Source organism: Lontra canadensis, unplaced genomic scaffold (genome assembly GCF_010015895.1).
Source record: "Lontra canadensis isolate GAN:19392208 unplaced genomic scaffold, GSC_riverotter_1.0 scaffold76, whole genome shotgun sequence".
NCBI lineage: Eukaryota > Metazoa > Chordata > Mammalia > Carnivora > Mustelidae > Lontra > Lontra canadensis.
The window spans coordinates 5,969,353-5,989,203 of NW_022631070.1; the positions used below are offsets into that span (position 1 = coordinate 5,969,353).

The 19,851-nt window shown below is 53.4% G+C and overlaps 1 protein-coding gene across 2 annotated transcripts; it reads left to right on the top strand.

Annotated features, from left to right (window-relative positions):
- Window positions 1-1,685: 1,685 nt before the first annotated feature.
- Window positions 1,686-19,156, top strand: ASB13 (ankyrin repeat and SOCS box containing 13). 2 transcript variants are annotated; one of them, XM_032881658.1, is made up of 6 exons: window positions 1,686-1,758; window positions 6,521-6,708; window positions 7,832-7,982; window positions 10,215-10,349; window positions 15,962-16,153; window positions 17,748-19,156. In XM_032881658.1, the coding sequence occupies exons 1-6, from the start codon at window positions 1,716-1,718 to the stop codon at window positions 17,873-17,875; spliced, it is 837 nt and encodes a 278-aa protein (XP_032737549.1). In that variant the 5' UTR covers window positions 1,686-1,715; the 3' UTR covers window positions 17,876-19,156. The 2 variants fall into 2 exon arrangements, with proteins under 2 accessions (XP_032737549.1, XP_032737550.1); XM_032881659.1 differs by lacking the exon at window positions 10,215-10,349.
- The last annotated feature ends 695 nt before the right edge of the window (window positions 19,157-19,851 follow it).

The window sequence follows — 19,851 nt, forward strand, 5'->3', positions numbered from 1 at the left end:
ACATTGTTCCATCTCAGGGAAGAGAGAGGCCTGAGGACCGGGAGAGTGATGGGAGTGGCTGGTGCGTGGAGCGCTCAGAGCACACGCAATATTTATCAAGTAAGTTTGAGGTCTTATGTGGGTGTGGTTCATGGTGCCCCCAAACAGTTACAACAGTAACATCGAAGACTATTGATCACAGATCACCATAAATAATGGAAAAACTTTGAAAAACTGCAAAAATTACCAAAAAGTGACACCAAGACACACAATGAGCAAATGCTGTTGGAAAAATGGCACAGATAGACTTGCTCAACACACAAACCTTCAATTTGTTAAAAAAAAAAAAAATCTGCAAAGTAAAATCAAATGAAATGCAAAAAAGGAAATTAACACAAAAATAAATCACTAGTTAATGATGTTTTCAGAACAACTTTATTTCAACTTGGACAAAAATTAAGTTACATCCTATAGATTAAAACAAATTCCAGACTTAAAGACTTAACAGTAGAACAGAACAAAATAATTACATACATGTTCTGGCTCTTGGTGGGGAAACACATTCTGACCGTTGGAGAAAGAAGGAACACTCTCAGAGTATATATTTCTGAATATATATGAAAAGCTAAAACTTTTCTGCAATATTGCAATCAAGCAACAGAATGGAAAAAAATTTACAAAATAAGCTAATTAGGAAATATCTGCTAATATATTTAAGAAATACATACGTGTCTATGTAGAGACATAAATACAGGATAAATATATGTGGTTTACAAATATATCTGGTATATACAAATATACAGTCTGTACTAAGATCTAGACGATGCTTTAGTCAAGGAAGAAAAATCAAAGAAAATACGATCTATGAGTCAAGGCATTGTTATAGAAAAAAATAACATCCCACAGCAACTAGATTTAAAAAATGTACATTGAATATAGAATGCAAGAAACTCACAAGAAAAATGCAGGAGCCTAGTTTTGTGGAACAAGTGGCAGTGAGGGGGCGAACACACGGCAAACAGGCTTGAAGTGTCCTTTGCAGGTCCGGGGCTGGGACTCCCCAGGGGCTTTGGTCAGACAAGCTTCAAACTCCCTTTCCACGCAAAGCTCGCGGTCTGGGCGGGAGGAAAAGGTTCGAGTCGTCCAGGGGAGAGAGAACCCTTCTGCTCTCCACGGGTCCTCGTGTATTTCCGCACCGGGTACGTCCTGATATTGTTACTTTCCGGCCCAAACTAACGTCTCCGCGTAGGCTCCGTCCCGGTCGGGGTGGGAGAGGGATCTCGCGCCGAGGCGACAAGGAACCTGGACGAAGTGAGACTTGCCGAACCGTGCAACCCGCTTTGCACAAGCAAAGCAAAGCGCAGCTCACTACGTAGCCGCCCACCGGGACTTACGCGGAAACCCGTGCCTCCGTCCCGCCGCGGGCCCGGGGAAGGCACGTCTGCTCTGCTCTCGCCCCCCGAAGGGCGCGGGTGGAAAGTGCGGGGCGGGTCTTCCGGGACCCAGAGCAGAGCAGCTCCGCAGCGCCGCCCACACAGCAGCGGGAGGCACCGCCGGGAGCCCCGCGCTCCGGGCCGAGTCCCGGGCGCCCGGCCGCGGAAGAACTACAACTCCCGCGGCCCCTCGGCCGGCCGCGCCGCGCCCGCATCGGCCCGCCCAGCCCGCGGAGCTCCGCCCAGGTCGCGGGCGCCGGTGTCGCCGGAGTGCGGACGCGCGTCGGCGGGCGGGCGGGAGGCATGGAGGCCCGCGGGCCGGACGGCTGCTTCCTGGGCGACGTGGGTAGGTGCGGGCGCGGGTGCGGGGAGTGCGGGCGCGGACCGGGCCCGGAGGCAGGGGCCGCCGGGCTGCTCCTGGGCGGGACAGGTGCGTCCGAGGACGCGCGCCCGGCGATCGTGATGCGCGCTGCCTCCGGGGCGCCGGCGGGGCGCTTTGGTGGGCCGAGGCGGGAGCGCCGCGGTTCCCTTTCCCGAGCAGCCTCGGGGATCCCCGAGCATCTCCGGCGCGCTCTGCGTCCGGCTCCTCGACCCCGGCCAGCGAGTCGCGGAGCCAGTCATGGTCGTGACGCGTCAGTCGTGGGACTTCCCGACTGCAGACCCACCCGCGCGCCGCGCACCTTGGGCAAGACGCCTGGAGGGGGTGGGCATAGTCATGGCCAAGCTCAGACCACCCGGGAGGTGCCCGGTGTGAGAAGGTCGTGGCGCACTGTCATTAGCATCCTACAGGTACACCCAATTGTCATAGAAGGCATCTGCTCCGGGAGGAGGAGATGCCCTTGCGACAGGCCACCCTGTGTTAAAAAAAAAAAAAAAAAAAAGAAAGAAAAGAAAAAGAAAAAAACCATCTCGGTTCTTCCCCGAATCTCGCTTACCATCTGGGCTACGGAAGAATAAAATGAATTCGAGGGCAAAAGGACATTCCCTGGGGGGAGCAAACATCTTTGCCAATGAAGTAATACTACAGCAGATGAAATGTGCCCAGAACGCACTTTGAAAACCTAGAAGAAAAAAAAAAAGAGAGAGAGAAAAAAATTGTCTAAAATACCTTTACCTTAGTAAAAACAGCATTGCCAATAAACGTGGGAAGTCATAAGAGTCAGTTTCCAGTGTGAGGAGTTACAGTCCTAGCAAGGCAGGTGTTTGGTCTTGCAAAACAGCCACCTTCAACCAGATCAAAGGCATTTAATAAGCATCTGGTTTGACCCGGCATTCCACTCCAGGCAGGCACAAGACTTTGACCCCACCAGTGTGATCTGTGTTTGGTTCAGTTAAATAAGCAATGAACAGCTAACCAGGGCAGCCAAAACTAGTTGGCATATTTTTGTTCATGTAGAGTGCTTAATAACAGAGCATTTACTTCTGAGTGCTTTTGTTTTCTTTTTGTGTAGTTTAAGGAATCTGGAAGAGAAAAGCATACTCCAACAATGGATTTACACCTTCTGAGGTTCATGGATATTTTTGACTGTCATTGTTTTATTTCCCTTAAAAAATATACCCTGACACTTTCATTCTCAACGCCAATGAATCAGCTGAATGTATTGGATCTGGGACCTGCTATCCCAGCAGAAGCAGAGGCCCACTGTAGGAACTGTAACCCATTTTAACATTCTGATCTGAAATTCTAGATGCATAGTATACTTCCAAGCATTACATTTTCCATTTTTTAATAGAACACCTCGGAGAGGTAAAGACTGTACTTATTGAGGCCATATTGTAAGGCTCTGCAGAGAATTTAGGGCAAGTCATCTCCTAAGTGAATCCAGTATTCATAACTTTGCAAACATAATACAGGATGTTATGGACCCAACGTAAGGGTCCATTTTCAAAATTGAAAAAGTGATCCTATATTCAAGATCTATACTCAAGATCTGTACTCGAGAGGCTGCCAGAAGACGACAAAAGGGTTCCTTAAGGATTTGGGGGCTCTAAGCCAGATGAACCAATTTTCTCAGTCATTCTTGGCCAAGAACTCCAAACTCAGCTCACTACTGTCTGGGGTAATCAGAAGGTCTGATGGAGAGGGAAAGGAGAGTTTCTGGGACCACTGTAAGAGCCTCGATCTGCTAGGTTATGTGCCAGCATTTGTCACCTGTCCTGGGGGAGCTGCAGTCGGTCCCTATGTCTGATGATTTAAAGGTACAACTGAGTTCACACAACGAGAAAAAGCAAGGCTGAAGTTAAACCCAGGAGGATTTTTTTCTGGGTTCCTTGTTTTATGCTCAAAGGCTCACACCTGTCCCATCAAATACATTCATCTCTAAGCAATTTGTAGGGTTACTTGAGTGCTTCCCCCCCCACCCCCACCACCCCCAGCAGTAAGTCTCAAGACTGGGCTTAAAATACTCTGTAAACTGTGTTGTAAACATATACTTTCTCACCTAGGCTTGGTTGTTTCATTTATAGAGCATGGGAAGAGTTGATTTAGCAGAATTCCTAAGGGCTTAGGATTTTTGAAATGTTCAGTGACCACTGGCTTCAACTTAAAGTCCCCAGATTCATTAACCCCTCACCAGAGAAGCCGTCTGTCCCCTGAAGCCATGCTCTGACTTCTCCTCTCTAGCTATGAAAGTCCTAGATGGCATCTTCGTCCCGTAGAAACCCGTTTCATCTGCATTGATAATATTTGCTGTAGTCACCCTGGTTCGTTTTCTCAGCTAGATCTTCTGGACCACATGCCACTTCACTTGGCATTTTTATGATTTGGAGATGGCTTCTTTTCTTAAAACTCACAAACCAGCCTTCTAGCTTCTGTCTTTCTTTTACAGCTTCCTCGCCTCTCACCTTCCATGGAACTAAAGAGAGGTAGGGCCTCGCCCTAGATTGGGTTTTGGCTCAAGGCGATGCTGTGGCTGTTTTGATCTTCTGTTCAAACCACCTAAACTTTCTCCACATCAGCAGTAAGGCTGTTTCATTGTCTTATCCTTCGTGTGTTCACTGGAGTAGCACTTCCCATTTTCTTCAAGAACTTTTTCTTTGCATCCACAACTTGGCTGTTTGGTGCAAGAGACTTAGCTTTCAGCCTGTCTTAGCTTTCCACATGCCCCCATTCCTGAGCTTAATCATTTCTCGTTGTTTTTAAAAACATTTTTTTGAAGATTTATTTTAGAGAGAGTGCCAGTGCATGTGTGTGAGTTGGGAGGAAGGGAGACGAGAGAGTATCTCAAGCAGCCTCCCTGCGGGGTGCAGAGCCCAACGTGGGGCTCCGTCTCATGACCCTGAGACCATGCATGACCTGAGCTGAAATTAAGAGTCAGGAGTTTAACTGCCTGAGCCACCCAGGGGCCCCTCATTTCTAGCTTTTGATTTAAAGCGAGAGACATGGGACCCTTCCTTTCACTTGAACAGAGAGGCCGGTGTGGGGTTATTAGTTGGTCTTAATTTCACTGTTTGGTCTTAGGGAATAGGGAGGCCTGACAAGAGGGGGACGGGGGAACAGTTGGCTGGGGAAGTCAGGACACCCACATTTGTCGATTAAGCTCCCCGTCTCCTATGAGCATGGTTTGGGGCATCCCCAGACAGGTAAGTAACATCAAAGGTTATGGATCGCAGGTCACGACAACAAAGGTAATCAAGTGTGAAATACTGTAGCAATGACCGAAGTGTGACAGGCACAAAGTGAGGTAAAAACGGTTGGAAAAATTGCAACACAGGATTGCCACAGGCCTTCAATGTGTAAAAAAAAATAAAAAAATTAAAAAAACAAAAAACCGAATTACCTGCGAAGTGCAAGAAATCGAAGGCCCCCCTCGCCTTCCTGAGCTGCAGCCCCGTCCTGCTGCAACACTGGGGGCCCCCACCCTGCTTTCACCTTCGTGGGGTTGCAACCCCTCACCCTGCCCGCGGGTTTGGCTTCTTCCAGACCGACTTTACGGTGGTAGCTGCTTTTTACTAGCCTCCAAGACAGGCGTGCCAGTGACTGGTCATTACCATGGGGGAAGCAAACATCCTGGGTCCCTTTCTTGAGGGAGTAGAAAGTCCCACAAGCTTGGCTTGTCTATTTTGTGACATGGGGAGAAGGAGAGGAGAAGTGAGTTGGGGGAAATCGGAGGGGGAGACGAACCATGAGAGACTGTGGACTCTGAGAAACAAACTGAGGGTTTTGGAGGGGAGAAGGGTGGGGGCTTGGGAGAGTCTGGTGGTGGTATTATGGAGGGCACGGACTGCATGGAGCACTAGGTGTTGTGCATAAACAGTGAATCTTGGAACACTGAAAAAATTAAATTAAAAAAAAAAGCTGTTCTAGGGGAATGTAGTGATAAGATGTGCAGTGTAAGGAGTGGAAACTGCTATCATGAAGAGGTATGTGATGTGATCTCGTCTTTTGAAGTGGTGTGACGGTCAGAATAGGTCGGTATTAACCCAGCATGGTCATTTAGCACTTTTTTTTTTTTTTTTTAAAGCTGAGTGTCTAGAAGATGCCACTGTACCCTGGGTTATGGACACTGAGGAAACACAGCTATAGTGGGTGCTTTCAGGTGGTTCACGGTCTCAGCTAGTTAGTGCCTTTTTGTCTGCACTTGGCCCAGACGGGAACCCTCATTCCCACATAGTAGGGAGGCCAGTGGGCAGCAGGGCACCAGGCTCCCTGTGACCCCAGACTCACCACGTTCAAGGCTCCGGCACTCCGTCCCACTGCTCGTGCAGGCTCAGGAGGCAGCTGGATGGCTCCAGCACCACTGTGTTTGGGTCCAGGCCGCATGGAGGTGAAGAAGGGAGAGGGTCTTCTGGAAGTCCTTGGGGGAGAGGGGAGTTTTGAAGCTGTGAAACCACTGCCAGTCTCCCCCTCCCTTCCTGGGAGCTACAGTTGGGTCAGCTGTGCAGCAGGGACCAGGGTTCCTATGATTGGCTTAGATAACTCACGGGGTGAGTCAGACACTCAACTGGCTGAACCGCCCCGGCGCCCATCCCCCAGGGAGTCTGGGGGTGTTTGGACCAACTCTGATCACACGTGTCTTGGGTTTCGTAAGGGTCCTTGGGGTTGCATGGGGTTCTCTGGCCCTTGAGGCGGTGGTGCGGCCCCAGCGCTCGTGTGCTCTCCCGCGCAGGTTTCTGGGTGGAGCGCACCCCCGTGCACGAGGCGGCCCAGCGCGGCGAGACCCTCCAGCTGCAGCGGCTGATCGAGAGTGGCGCGTGTGTCAACCAGGTCACGGTGGACTCCATCACGCCCCTGCACGCGGCCAGTCTGCAGGGCCAGGCGCAGTGTGTGCAGCTGCTGCTGGCTGCTGGGGCCCAGGTGAGGGCTTGTGGGACAGAGCCCCGAGATGGGAGGGATGGCACCTGCTCCCCAGAACCTAGGGAGGGAGGGAAAAGAAAGACAAGGCCCGGGATTAGCCTTGTGCTGTGCAAATGCACAGAAAGGAGAAAAACCCCTGGACGGGAAGGAGGAAGCCAGCAGGGGCCTTCTCTAGGTCCGTGGCACGCTGAGGCCCAGTGTGGTCATGGCTCGGCTTCAGGAACATACTGGTGGCCAGAGAGAGGCAGTCGTAGGCAGGGAGAGGCAGGGGGGTTGCTTTGCATGGATGCGGGGGCAGGAGCAGGCCTGCACATCACACAGGCCCAGGAGCTGCTGCTTGGGTCCGGGAGCAAGGTTGTGGTCTCAGATAACTGAGTGGGTTGCTGCTCTCTATGGAAGGTAGGGGTGGGCTGGCCCAGAACACAAGGCTCGGGTTTGTTTCTCCCTGTGTAAACACTCCTGCCAGGGCGCGCCGGGAGCCGGTTGTGTCTGGCTGGCGGAGCAGGGGGCTGCGGGGCACTGGGAGGGGCCGACTGGACACCTACAACCGGCAGCTGCTTGAACCCGGGCCCCAGTGTGCGTCCTGAGCCGCACCGGTCCCACCGCCACACCAGCTCCCCAGAGTCTCACCTCTGATGGTGGCCCCCGAGGAACCGGAACACAGTGTAGTGTGTCCCCGAATAACAGCGGAGTTCTAGACAGACCCTGCCGGCTGATGGAGTCGCCTTCCTTCCCGATGGTGTTCTGGCTGGAGGGGCCTCGTGAAGCAGCCGGCACTCTGAGCAGGAGTTCGGACTCACTCTCCTCCTGCGTCCTTAGCTTGCAGTCTGGGGCAGGGGGCAGGTGGCAAGAGGGAAGCAGAATTGAGTCTGTCCCGAGAGAAGAGCCTCGAAGAGGACGCCTCCCACGCTTGGCAGGCTGACGGGCACTCCTGACCCCCGTTCCTTTGTCTTTGAACGCCCTTGCCTGGCGCAGTATCTTAGCGCACACTCGGACGCTGGTGCTCCCAACAAGGGCCTTTGCAAAGATGAATGTGCATCGGGGGAGAGAGCGGGTCCCGTGGGCTTCCCCTCTGCCCTGATGCCCACCCTGACGCTCCCCGCTCCTTTCTCCCTCCCACCAGGTGGATGCCCGCAACATCGATGGCAGCACGCCCCTGTGCGATGCCTGTGCCTCAGGTAGTGTCGAGTGCGTGAAGCTCCTGCTCGCCTACGGGGCCAAGGTCAACCCACCCCTGTACACGGCATCCCCGCTGCACGAGGCCTGCATGAGCGGTGAGTCCACGTGAGCAAGCAGTGTAGACGGGAAGTCACAGGTTGGCTAAGGAGTGTGCCCAGACTGCTTCTGGCTCCTGGTCGGGGGTTGCCCGGCTGTCAGAACCTCCACGTTTTCTCCTGAAGATGGTTTTCACCCAGGAGTTGGGGGGGCCGTGGTTTCCAGGGCGGGGTTCTGTTTCTCAGGGTGCCCTCCAGTGCCTTTCAGATGTTAACACTGCAAGTCCCTCCCCCTGCCATGCCTCCTCTGTCTCCCCAGCCTTTTGCCCTGTGGCTCCCTGTTCTGGTTGGGCGAGGAGACCCAACATACGCCAGAGGACAGGTGCTGGCGGGGGGGGAGGAGGTGCACCCTGGAGGCTCGGAACAGGTGGGATTTCATCTGCCCCGCGGAATGGATAGGTTTCAATGGAGGGTAAGAGGAAGGCCACTCCGTGCACAGAGAAGGTGACTCGTCCAGGCTTACTGGGCCGGAAGTTCCCAGTGGAGGGTCAACAGAGAAGACTGGAAATTTAGGGCAACACCGGCGGGTGGGAACTCATTAAATGACAGACTCCGGAGTTTGGATTCTACTCTTCTGAGCGAAGGTTGTGAGCTCCTGGCCGGTATTTGGATCGGCAGGCTCCGTGCTGGTCTTGGTTACGGGGGGTGGGGTGTGGGGCTGTGGGGGTGGGGCGTGCTCTTCCACGGCTCTTCACGGAGCCACTGTCCTCTGTGGCTTCCCACCCGGCTGCCCAATGAGGTCGGCTTTTGTCACCCGGACCTAGTGCTGAGACCATGCCACTGCCATCCAGGTCAAAGGACCATCGTACAGTTCCAAGGACACTTTATGGAACCCGCGACACTACGTGTGATCATGCCGTTGGTCCAGTCACTCCTCCAAGTCCTTGGGGGACCACAGGGTGGAAACCAGAGTCTTCGGCCCGGCCTGTGAGGGGGTGGCGGCCTGGGTCTCACTCAGGAGCTCTCCCCGCCTTCTCCCACCGCTGCCCCACACCACCCCGTCCCCCAGTCCCACCTAGAGCTGCGCAGTGCCCCCTGCCATTTCACACCTGCGTCTCTCTGCATGTGGCCTGAAATCCCCACTTTGCAGAATCACGGCTGGGACAGGAGCCATCTCCTGCTTCGGTGTTACCTACCCACTGTCATATGCACTCTCTGAGGCTCTCTCTGGGCTGATACATGTCTGGATTGTTTCTGGTCATTGATTTGTCCTTCCGCGTGGAGGGCAAAAGGGACACCTTTATAAATTTATGTTCCGCTCTCGGGCAGATGGGGGAGTGGGGAGAGCTGGTCTTGTATCTGCTTAATTGCCTCAAACTCAGAATGATCCTTCAGCTAAAGTAGCGTAGTTTGGGGTGGCACATCTGCTGCTCCTCGGTAGAGGCATGAAGGGGTGGGCGAGTCCTGACATGGAGAGGGGAGCCGGGAGTGCAAGGCCCTGGGAGCCCAAGGGGGACGGATTCACTTAGAAGGCTTGGGAGAAGGATCGGCAGGGTTTATAGTACGAGGGAGAGCAGGGCACAGGGTCAGAGCCGACTCAGGAGCGATGCTGATGACGAGACGGACCGGCCAGGCACAGGGGCCCCCAGGAGGGGAGGGAGAGGACTGTGCCGCGGTCAGGACATCCCCAAGAGCGTGCCGGGCAGAGGGCTGGAGCTGCCAGTGACGGAGCAGGAGTCAGTGAGGAGGGAGGATGCAGCCTGGGGCAGAATGGACCCCCACGCAAACCGAGTTGGAGATGCTGGGGAAGAGGCAGGAGAAGCCCCGGCGGGGACAAGGGCAGGGGACCTACGAGGTAGGGAGGCTTAGGGAGGTCCATCCAGGAGCCGTGGCCTCGGGCTGGCCGCTTCGGAAGCTCACGCCCAGGCTCGCCGCCCGCACACAGCTCAGGAGGCAGCCGGAGGTGGGGAGCTTTTTCCTAGCTGCCGTGGAGCCGAGTCCGGCGGTTCAGGGTGGTATCGCAGGCTCTCCCCCAAGACGGTCCGCTGTGCCCTCTCCCCCTGGTCCGCTGCCTGGCAGCCTCGGTAAACCCTGCAGGCCCCGAAGGGACCTTCTTTGGCCCCTGGGGCCACACGGGATTGTGAATGGTGTTTGGTTGAGCCACAGCCCTGGTGCCCCCTTCCTCCCCCTGTAGCCAGGCTCGGGGCTTACCTGTCCAGCTGCGGCTCCCTTGGGCTGACAGCAAATGCACACATTCATTCATGGTTCCCGTCCTTTCCCATGCGTTTGAAGGAAGTTCTGAGTGCGTGAGGCTGCTTATTGACGTCGGGGCCAACCTGGAGGCGCATGACTGCCATTTCGGGACCCCTCTTCATGTGGCCTGTGCCCGGGAGCATCTGGACTGCGTCAAAATGCTGCTTAACGCAGGTAGGCCGGCCTTTCTCCTGCGCTGCTCAGGGTGAGTGTGTCCTGTTTCTCCCTGCGCTGCTGGGGCAGGCGTGCTGGTGTTTATACCTGCGTGACTTGATGCAGGTGTTTTGGTTACCTGCTCCGTGTGCCGCCCATGAGCGGGGCAGTGGAATCAGAGCAGCTTGGAAAGTGGCTCTCCCACCTGTACAGCTGAGACCGTGGGCCTCCGTGTCTGTATCTATAAAGCTGGAAAGAATAAATCCCGTTTTGCGGGGTTGCTGGAAGGACTTGTACTCACGTTTCCGTAGGATCTGCTGCTCGATAAAGGCCAGTCCTTATTTTGAGTGGGCAGGGGACCAGCCACTGTGCCTGCCTGATGAGTTTGCATCTAAATCAGAAAGAGGTGGGGGGCTTCGTGGGAAAGGAGCAGGCAGCACATTTGGAATCCGGGTCCTTGTTCAGGCTCAGGATGGGGGTTTCTCAAGGCAAAAAACAAAAAACGAAATAAAGCACAGCCCGGTCCAGTGAAGGTTGGATTCAGGACCTGTTTACCATGGCAGTTTTGAAAACATAGCCAAAGTGGGTGCTGGCAGGGAGCTTTCGTTATGAACCCAATGTAAATATTTTGTTGGAAAATTTTAGCTCAGCCATTCTGGGTGCAACTTAGGATAAAACACAAAACTGGTCAGAAATAGAACGATGACGTGCTCTCTCCGGACGACAGTCATTTGAGCTTAAGTTACATGTGCTTTTCTGTTCCGGAGTCTGGTTCGCTTTCATGAGCCACTTTTACGTGTTTTTAGGGAAAAAGACTCATTTTGTGTCAGGTTAGCCATTGGGGTGGTTTTCCTTCTTACACAACGATAAACCGTCTGCACGAGGAGTAGTCTGAGGCCTTCCAGCCAGTCACTCCGCTTTGCGGTCAACCGAGGGTTATTAGCTGCCGTGACTGCTGAGCTGAAATGGCCACGTTACCGTCAGCAGCTGTCCCCAGAGCGCCTGCTGTGCATGCGGTCAGGACACCTGGTGCCCTTTCTTTAGTTCCTTTAGTGGTGGCTGGAGGGGAGAGCATCGAGTCAGGGCCCTGAACCCCAGCACCCGTCTGTAGCAATCAGGACTTTATGGAGCCAGTTACTCCTGTAAGCAGCCACGTGCAGGGGCCGAAGGGAAGTCTTGGTCCAGGAGACCGAAAGGATCAGGAGGAGGCAGGTGTCAGGGTCACTTTGCCCCAAGGGTTGTCTGCATCCTCAAGCTGCCATGTCTCTGAATCTTGCAGGTCTGCTGTCCACTCTGCTGGCTTGATCCTATGCCTGGCGTCCCTAATGGGCTGAAAATGACAGCATCAGGGTCAGCTCAAATCCACTTTTCTTCCCGAGGCTTCGGGTAGTTTTCTCTAAGACTGAGAAACAGCTTCTCCAGCTGTCTCCCACACATTTCCCCTTAAATCTCAGGAACCCACATTGGGTCCTGGTTCTGAACCCAACCTAGTCTCTTTGTCCAGGCTCGGCACATTCTGATTGGCTCAGGCCCAGGTTATTTGAACCAATTCCTGGGGGTGGGGAGAGGGATTAACCAGTCAGGGCCCATTCCCGGGGTTAGAGGCCAGGCGGTCCCCCTGCCCTAGCAGCCACCCTCCCCGCAAATTCCAAGGTGTGGGCTCAGTGGCGCGGGCTGGTCAGTCTGGGAAGGCAACCGGAACCTTTCCAACACCTGGGGCATGGAGTGAGGGACAGAATGGGGTGCCCTGGGGAAGGCTCCCACACACAGCAGTGGTGACCGTCACCACCAGGCCGGTGGCCCTGGGCTTGACTGTTGTAGGTTTAGATGGTCGCCTTTGACAGCTCCTCCTTCCTAGAGCACAGGGACGGTTTTCAGCCGCGGGAGACGGCACACCGGAAAGGAGAGAGAAGAGGGCAGCATGTGGGCTCTAACGAAAGTAGTGATTCTTCACATGGTGGGGTGGGTCGAAGAGCCCTTGGAAAATCCACGGGAAGCCTCAGACGCCGGGGTGGGCACGGAGGCGCAGGGTCTGGTGCGGAGCCGCAGAGACTGTAGCCGCCGCAGGGAGCGCGCAGAGGAGCAGGGACCGCAGAGGAGCGGGGGACGGTGCTGCGCACCTGCTCTGCGGCCGGTGCCCCGGGTGGTCCCGCTTCCTGGCGCGTGTAGCCGGCCCTGGTCTGCGCGTGCATAAGGCTTTACTCTGAGTCCGCTGTGGTCTGGTCGTGCTTTGAAATCAGAAATCAGACTTTGACCCTCTTTTCCCTGAAGATTGAGGTTGAGAATTTTTAATGCCCCAACGATGCCTTTGGTTGTTTTGCTTGGCTTCCTCTCTCCTCCTCCCCGCTTTCTCCATCCCTTCCCTCCCTCCTTCACTCCCTCCCTCCTGCACTCCCTCTCTCTCTCTCCCTCCTCCTCCCTCTCCCCTTCTCTCCTATTTCCCCTGTCCCCCCCCATCTCTTCCTTCCTCTCCCCTACAGTCCCTCTTCCTCTCCCCACCCTAGTTTCAGGCACATCATCATCAGTCCCCACAAAACCACCTTCTCACCCTTTTTTCTTTCCTCTGTCCCTGCCCCCCAGCCCCCATTTTAATGTGTGTTCGCTTCCTTTCTCTGTGTTTTGTAAGCTACACCAGGAGGGTTGAGTCACGTATTTGTAACAGACGGTGCTGTGTTCCAGACTCTGCCTTCTTTGCTGTTTGTACTGTGTGTGCCCAGGTCTGTGGTTCGCCCAGCTGCAGCGCATGCCAGTGTCCCCTCCTGATCTCCCTTCTGTGTCACCCCCAGTCCAAAGGAGCCCAGAGCAGTAAAAACAGCCTGTTTTGTACCTTGGGATGCCACCTTGTGGAAAGAATCACTATGCGGTGGTTTTGTAGCCTAAAAAGCAAGGGGAGTGTGAGTCCGAGAGCTATTCCTACCACTAGCTTTCTCCTTGACCGCCTGTGGCCCCGTCTTTCTTGCTAAACAGAGACAGTCTCTTCCCATCCCGCCTGGCAAGATCATTGCCACAATTAATGACCTGCGACAGCTCCTGCATTTCACAGTCTGTACACTTTACAGTTTACTTTTCGTCACCAGTTTGCGGCTAGCATTCATGCTCCTATTTGCTTTATGACTGCAGCTGTAGAATTCCTTATTCTTCCAGGTGGCTGTTGGAAGAGCGCCCCCCAGCATGTTGGGGTTTCATGGGGAGAGGTTCTTTTTTTAAATTTATTTTATTTTTTAATTAACATATATTATTAGCCCCAGGGGTACAGGTCTGTGAATCGCCAGATTTACACACTTCACAGCACTCACCACAGCACACACCCTCCCCAATGTCCATAACCCCACCCCCCTCTCCCAACCCCCCTCCCCCCAGCAACCCTCAGTTTGTTTTGTGAGATTAAGAGTCTCTTAAGATTTGTTTCCCTCCCGATCCCATCTTGTTTCATTTATTCTTTTCCTACCCCCAAACCCCCCACGTTGCAGCCCCACTTCCTCATATCAGAGAGATCATATGATAATTGTCTTTCTTTGATTGATTTATTTCGCTAAGCATAATACCGTCTAGTTCCATCCACGTCATCACAAATGGCAAGATTTCATTTTTTTTGATGGCTGCATAGTGTTCCATCGTGTATATATACCACATCTTCTTTATCCATTCATCTGCTAATGGACATCTAAGTTCTTTCCATAGTTTGGCTATTGTGGACATTGTTGCTATGAACATTGGGTGCACGTGCCCCTTCGGATCACTGCGTTTGTATCTTTAGGGTAAATACCCAGTAGTGCCATTGCTGGGTCATAGGATAGCTTTATTTTCAACTTTCTGAGGAATCTCCATGCTGTTTTCCAGAGTGGCTGCACCAGCTTGCATGCCCCCCAACAGTGCAGGAGGGTTATGGGGGGATGGTTCTTCAAAGATTGCCTTTCAGCATTATTTTTGCAGTGCGTATCTGCGGAATTAAATACTTAGGTAATGTAGCTTTCTTCCTGAGGGATTTTTTTTTTGCCTTGACCTGACTTGGGAGTTGGGCAGAGAACTTTTCTGGGCTTGTATTATCTTGTTGGGGTGGTTGCTGTGTTCTTAGGATCAGGCAGTGATGGCTGTTATGGATGTAGTTTTTAGGTTCTACTAGGGGATTAGAACTGTTCTAAGTCATGGGTTCCTGGGTGGCCCAGTTGGTTAAGCATTGGTCTTCAGCCCAGGTCATGGCCCCCTGGGTCCTAGGAGTGAGCCCCTGTTGAGCTTAGTGGGGAGCCTGCTTGTCCCTCTTCCCTTCCACCAACTTGTGCAGCTTTGAGTTCTCTCTCTGCCTCAAATAAATAAATAAAATCTTTAAAAAGAAACCCTTTTAAGTCAGAAACCAGAATTTCCAAATATTTTTGAGCAGTGGGACAGGAACTCTAATACCCTTACATCCTTTATTTCTTCCAAATTTATCACATGGAGATATTTTGGTGATCTGACCTCCTCTAACCCCACATTGCTGATATTTATGACTGTGATTGGAATCTCTTTTTGGGGCCATAACTTCATTAATGCTGGGCTATTTGCTTGACTTCTTTAAGATACTTTTCTCCTATCCCCCTTCTCTTATAACTTCCTTATCCATTAGGAGCAGACTTCAAAGAAGTTGGTTTAAAAAAAAATCCCGAGGGTCCAGGAGATCCCCTTGCATAGAATTGGTGATGGCCATGTCCTATGAATGATGTTTTACACAAATCCTGTTTTCATCAAAATATTTTTTGATGCATCTAAAATATTATAATTAGTACTTGTTCACCTCTTTCTGAAAGTCTACTGTTTTTTAAAAGATTTTATTTGAAAGAGAGAAAGAGAGAGCATAGACAGGGAAAAGGGCAGTGGTAGAGGGAGAAGCAGGCTACCCACTGAGCAAGGACACCCCCCCACCGCAATGTGCGGCTCGATCCCCAGACCCCGAGATCATGACCTGAGGTGGAGGCGGACACTTAACCGCCTGAGCCCCCCAGGCGCCCCTCTGAATGTCTACCACTATCCTGAGAGCAGGTGGGTGGCAGAGCTTACGAGACACCTCATCTCTTACTTGAACTGTGGAAGATGTTTGGGGAACATGACCTGTGTTTCCTTTGAGCTTCTCTTTTGTGAAAGCATATTTACTAGGAAGTATTCCTTCCTTCCTGCAGCACAGCTTTCCAGAGCCTCTGTCCTGCACCTGCCGTGCATGTGCTCATGCAAGCAGGAACAGTGTGCACGGGAGCGGGAACAGCAGGGAAGTTTCTGTAGCTTCCCCCGAGCTCTCAGAGCCTCAGGATCCATGGGCACAGCCTGTATGGGGTCGTAGAACTGCCTATTAACCCACAGGCAAGTTTTCTGTTTTCTTTTTCTTCTTTCTGTTTCCATTTCCAGTTTCCATTTCCAGTTCTCTCACTTTCCTACAGCTGTTGGTCTGTAGCTCTCCTACCAGCAGAAAAAAAAAAAAAATGATTACTGCTTTGGGATCTTGAAAAAGATCCTGAAAAGGCCGTAGAGAATCAGTCTTGACTTTCTTTCCTGGCTGGGGCATTGCTTTTGGACACTGTGTGGAGTGAGAAAGTACTACCCGACCTTTCTGCTGGCTTCTCGGCCTCCGCTTGTGATAATCGTTCTCCGCTCTGGACCGGCAGGGGCCAACGTGAACGCAGCGAAGCTTCACGAGACCGCCCTGCATCACGCAGCCAAGGTGAAGAACGTTGACCTCATCGAGATGCTCGTTGAGTTTGGAGGCAACATCTACGCACGGGACAACCGGGGGAAGAAGCCGTCCGACTACACGTGGAGCAGCAGCGCGCCGGCCAAGTGCCTGGAGTTCTATGAAAGTGAGGCCGCGCCGTCCCTGTCACGTGGATGTGCTTGGTTGGGTTCGCACGGCACGGGGTAGCCTGCAGGATGCTCCGACAGTCTGTCCAGTCATGTCCGAGCAAGCCAGCCATCCTGGGCCCCTATGAGCCACCCCCACCCTCCAGGAGACAAGGACAAAGGATCTGGCTGAGGACCAGACTTCTTTGGGTGCAGATTCTTTTTTAAAAGATTTTATTCATTTATTTGAGAAAGAGAGAGGGAGTGCCCAGCAGGGGGAGTGGCAGGCAGAGGGAGAGGGAGAAGGGGAACCCGAAGTGGGGCTTGATCCCAGGCCCCTGGGACCATGATCTGAGCCAAAAGCAGACACTTAACCGACTGAGCCACCCAGGTGCCCCTGGGTACAGATTTTTTTTTTTTTTTAAGATTTTATTTATTCATTTGACAGGCAGAGACCACAAGTAGGCAGAGAGGCAGGCAGAGAGAGAGGGGGAAGCAGGCTCCCCACTGAGCAGAGAGCCCGAGGCAGGGCTCGATCCCGGGACCCTGGGATCATGACCTGAGACGAAGGCAGAGGCTTTAACCCACTGAGCCACCCAGGCGCCCCATGGGTACAGATTTTCAAATGATTTTATACTGCCTTACCACCACAAGAGTCTTAAAGACGCCTCTCAGTTGGGGGAAAAAAAAACCCAATTTACTCACATGTTTGCTGGCCCCACCCAACCGAAATCCGTCTGAACTTAGAGGCAGACACCATCCATATGTGTCAAACATGTCCTGGAGGGTATTTCTTTTCCTGTTCCAAATAACTGGGGGCATGAAGTAACGGGGGAAAATGAATTTCTCCAGGATTTCTTTTTTTTTTCCTCTCAAAGAATTTTTTATTTCATAAATCTTCATTAGTCGAGAATACTGTGTTTGGCGAATTTGTATTTTTATCAAGCAGATGTTTGCAGCATATGTGGGATTTTAAAGGATCGAATCATTGTAAAAGCCGACTCTGTTACGCAGGTGCTTTGGTGGCCGGGGCCCCCAGGGACCTTCCGTTGTTGGCCCCGGTGTGCTCGCCCTCCCGAGCCCCGGCTGCAGGCTTCTCCTTTCGTCCCGAGGTCCTGACCCTCAGCCTGTGAGCCAAGCTGTGTCTGTCAGAGCCGTTCTGTGGTGTGTGCGTGTTGTCCCCGAGTCCCTCTCTGCCCCGCGGCTCGGGCGGTGAGAGCAGGGCCTGTGGCCTGGGACCTGCCCGGCGCTGGCCCTCACCCCATCCCTCATCTGTCTGGAAGTTTGAGGAATGAGCCTGCTAGCCACAGAGCAGTCCTTTGCTGACGAATCTGGGTGCCAAGTTCTAACATTACAGAAAAGGGGTAAAGAAAAGCCTCCCCAGAACCTCACAGAATGAAATCCCAGTGGACGCTACCCAAATTCCATTTCCTGATCTTCCTTCGGGGGTCCTTGGCGTCCCTCCTGGTAGCCTTCCCGGAAGGCACGCAGGCCCCATCCTAGCCCGAGGGGAGGGGGAGCTTTCAAGGTCTGCCCTGGCATTTCCTGAGGGGGAGGGTGGTGTTGCTCCTTCCTTCTGCTCACCACGCGGGATTCCTGTTTCCTCTCTTCCAGAAACACCTCTGACCCTGTCGCAGCTCTGCCGGGTGAGCCTGAGGAGGGCCACTGGCGTCGGAGGCCTGGAGAAGATCACCAAGTTGAACATCCCTCCCCGGCTCATCGACTACCTTTCCTACAACTGAGCCGCAGGCCTGGGAGGCAGGAGCCGGCCGGGGGGCCGGGGTTGGGGGTCCCCCGGCTGCCAGCCTTGCCGAGCCTAGCGGCTGGGCCACAAGGACTGGCCATGTCTGTAGCCGCCCGACTGCTGCAGCCAGAACAGCGTTCCCCGCGTCCCGGCCGACTGCCCTGCTCTGTCTCCTCTGCACACTCGCCGAGGATACTTCCAAGGCCCGGGGAAGGCCCGGCCTCAGCTTCTGTAGGGAGCATGGCCCTGTGCTGGCTCGCCTGGAATTCCGCTCTCTCCTCGGTCCCAGCCATCTGGTGTTCTCCTTTCACTGACCTTCCTCAGGGGGACTCTCAGGAAGGACTCTTCTGGGAGCACAGGAGAAGGCCATGCGGGGCTGAGGGTCCAGGGCCCTGCCGCCCGAAGCCCGGGGCACCTTCGGCACTAGTGCGGTCCTGGGTGTCCGAAGGGAGGAAGGACCCTGTGCTGCAAAGGTCAGGTCCTGACCGTGTGGCTGGGGACAGCTGCTTTGATGACATCCTGCTACTTGGACGCTTTTTTCTGGAGTTGTGCTTGGCACTCTCCAAGGTTCCCCTTTGCCCAGGCAGACCTGATACTCAGGGGGCTTTGCAGGGGTCTTGGTCGGGGAAGCCTTGGGCAGATTACTCCCCACACCTAGCACAGGAACTCTCCATGCCTCAGCTCTGAAGAAGTTTATGTTGGGGATACAATCTTGTATTAGAGCAGACACAGGCTGCCGCACTGAGGTTTTGTTAACAGGTCTGCAGCACCCCAGAGGACGTGAAGGAGTGTCCACGCGTATTCCGGGAGAAGCTTCCAACGTGAAGGACCGTTAGGACCCCCTCTAGGGAGGACCGCTCCTCTGGATGAATGGATTCTCTCCTTACCCTAAAGTGCACTCACTCCCCGAAGCTCTGAAATTGGTAGGACAGGGAGATTGCCGGCTCCCTGGATGACCAGCCACTGACTCGTGCCTTTTGTAGGTACTTAGGGACGTCTGTGATGCTGGGACTGTCCGAGTGCTGAGCTGCGTAGGAATCAGACTCTTTCCCCAAGGCAGGGGAAGAAAACGTTTTCCGGCTTGTTCGCATAGTAACAGAGACATGAGCTCTACGCTCTCGGCCATGAGACAAACCTTTCAGTAGTACAGTCACATGGCCTCTGTGTCAGATTCTTTCTCCTGATTTAAAAACGCAAAAACCAGGCAGTTCAACTAGAGGACGTTTGCATAATTCATTCAGGTGTATTTGGTTTCTGGGGACATGGGGAAGGCACCACTGGGAAATGTGGCTGGGAGTCGTGCCCGAAGCCACCAGTGTCCTGAGCTGCTCCTAGGGGAGTGTGTGGGGCAGAAAGAGGCTGCACTGGGGAAGCCAGGTGTGGGTGCGTCTCGTCTCCTTGAGGTTCCTTGGTGGGGCCGCAGATCTGGGGAGAGTTTCACGGTGGTGGCCAGTGGGCATTTTCTGGCTTGAAAATGACATTGGCGCATTGTAAAGGTGGTGCCTCGCTGAGCGCTGAGAATAGGTCACTCCCCTTCCAGTGCCATGTGAGATCCGAGTTCGGGGAGGATGGGTGTTTTGCACTTACTAACAACAACAGCAATGAAAAAATCACTGGGTTCTGCCCATCCATCTGTGTAACAAACTGGCCTCTAGCCATGAATGCTGATGCGCTTTCTCCCGTGGACTAGAGTGCAGAGTCTGTCCCCACACTCACTGCTCAATAAAAATTGTTTCATAGAGTCCATCCTGACGTTCACACAGCCCTTTTGTTGGAAGCAGACGCACTGATGGGGCCCTGGCCTTCTCCCAGATTCCTGTCTTCCTGCTTCTCTGTGTCCTGGTGCTGATATCAGTGACTAGGACTTTAGGGCCTCCTGTAGCTTTTCTCTGTCAGCCTTACCGAGCTGTAACCGACGTGGATCCCACCTGCAACCTGACCGTAGATATGTTTCTCTGCTCCTCTGAGCCCGGA

Bases quoted from the DNA above. Each gene is read 5' to 3' on its own strand.
- ASB13 (XM_032881658.1), top strand. From the start codon at position 1,716: ATGGAGGCCCGCGGGCCGGACGGCTGCTTCCTGGGCGACGTGG. The intron at 1,759-6,520 runs GTAGGTGCGGGC...TCTCCCGCGCAG, and splicing joins CTGCTTCCTGGGCGACGTGG to GTTTCTGGGTGGAGCGCACC. The intron at 10,350-15,961 runs GTAGGCCGGCCT...CTGGACCGGCAG, and splicing joins CAAAATGCTGCTTAACGCAG to GGGCCAACGTGAACGCAGCG.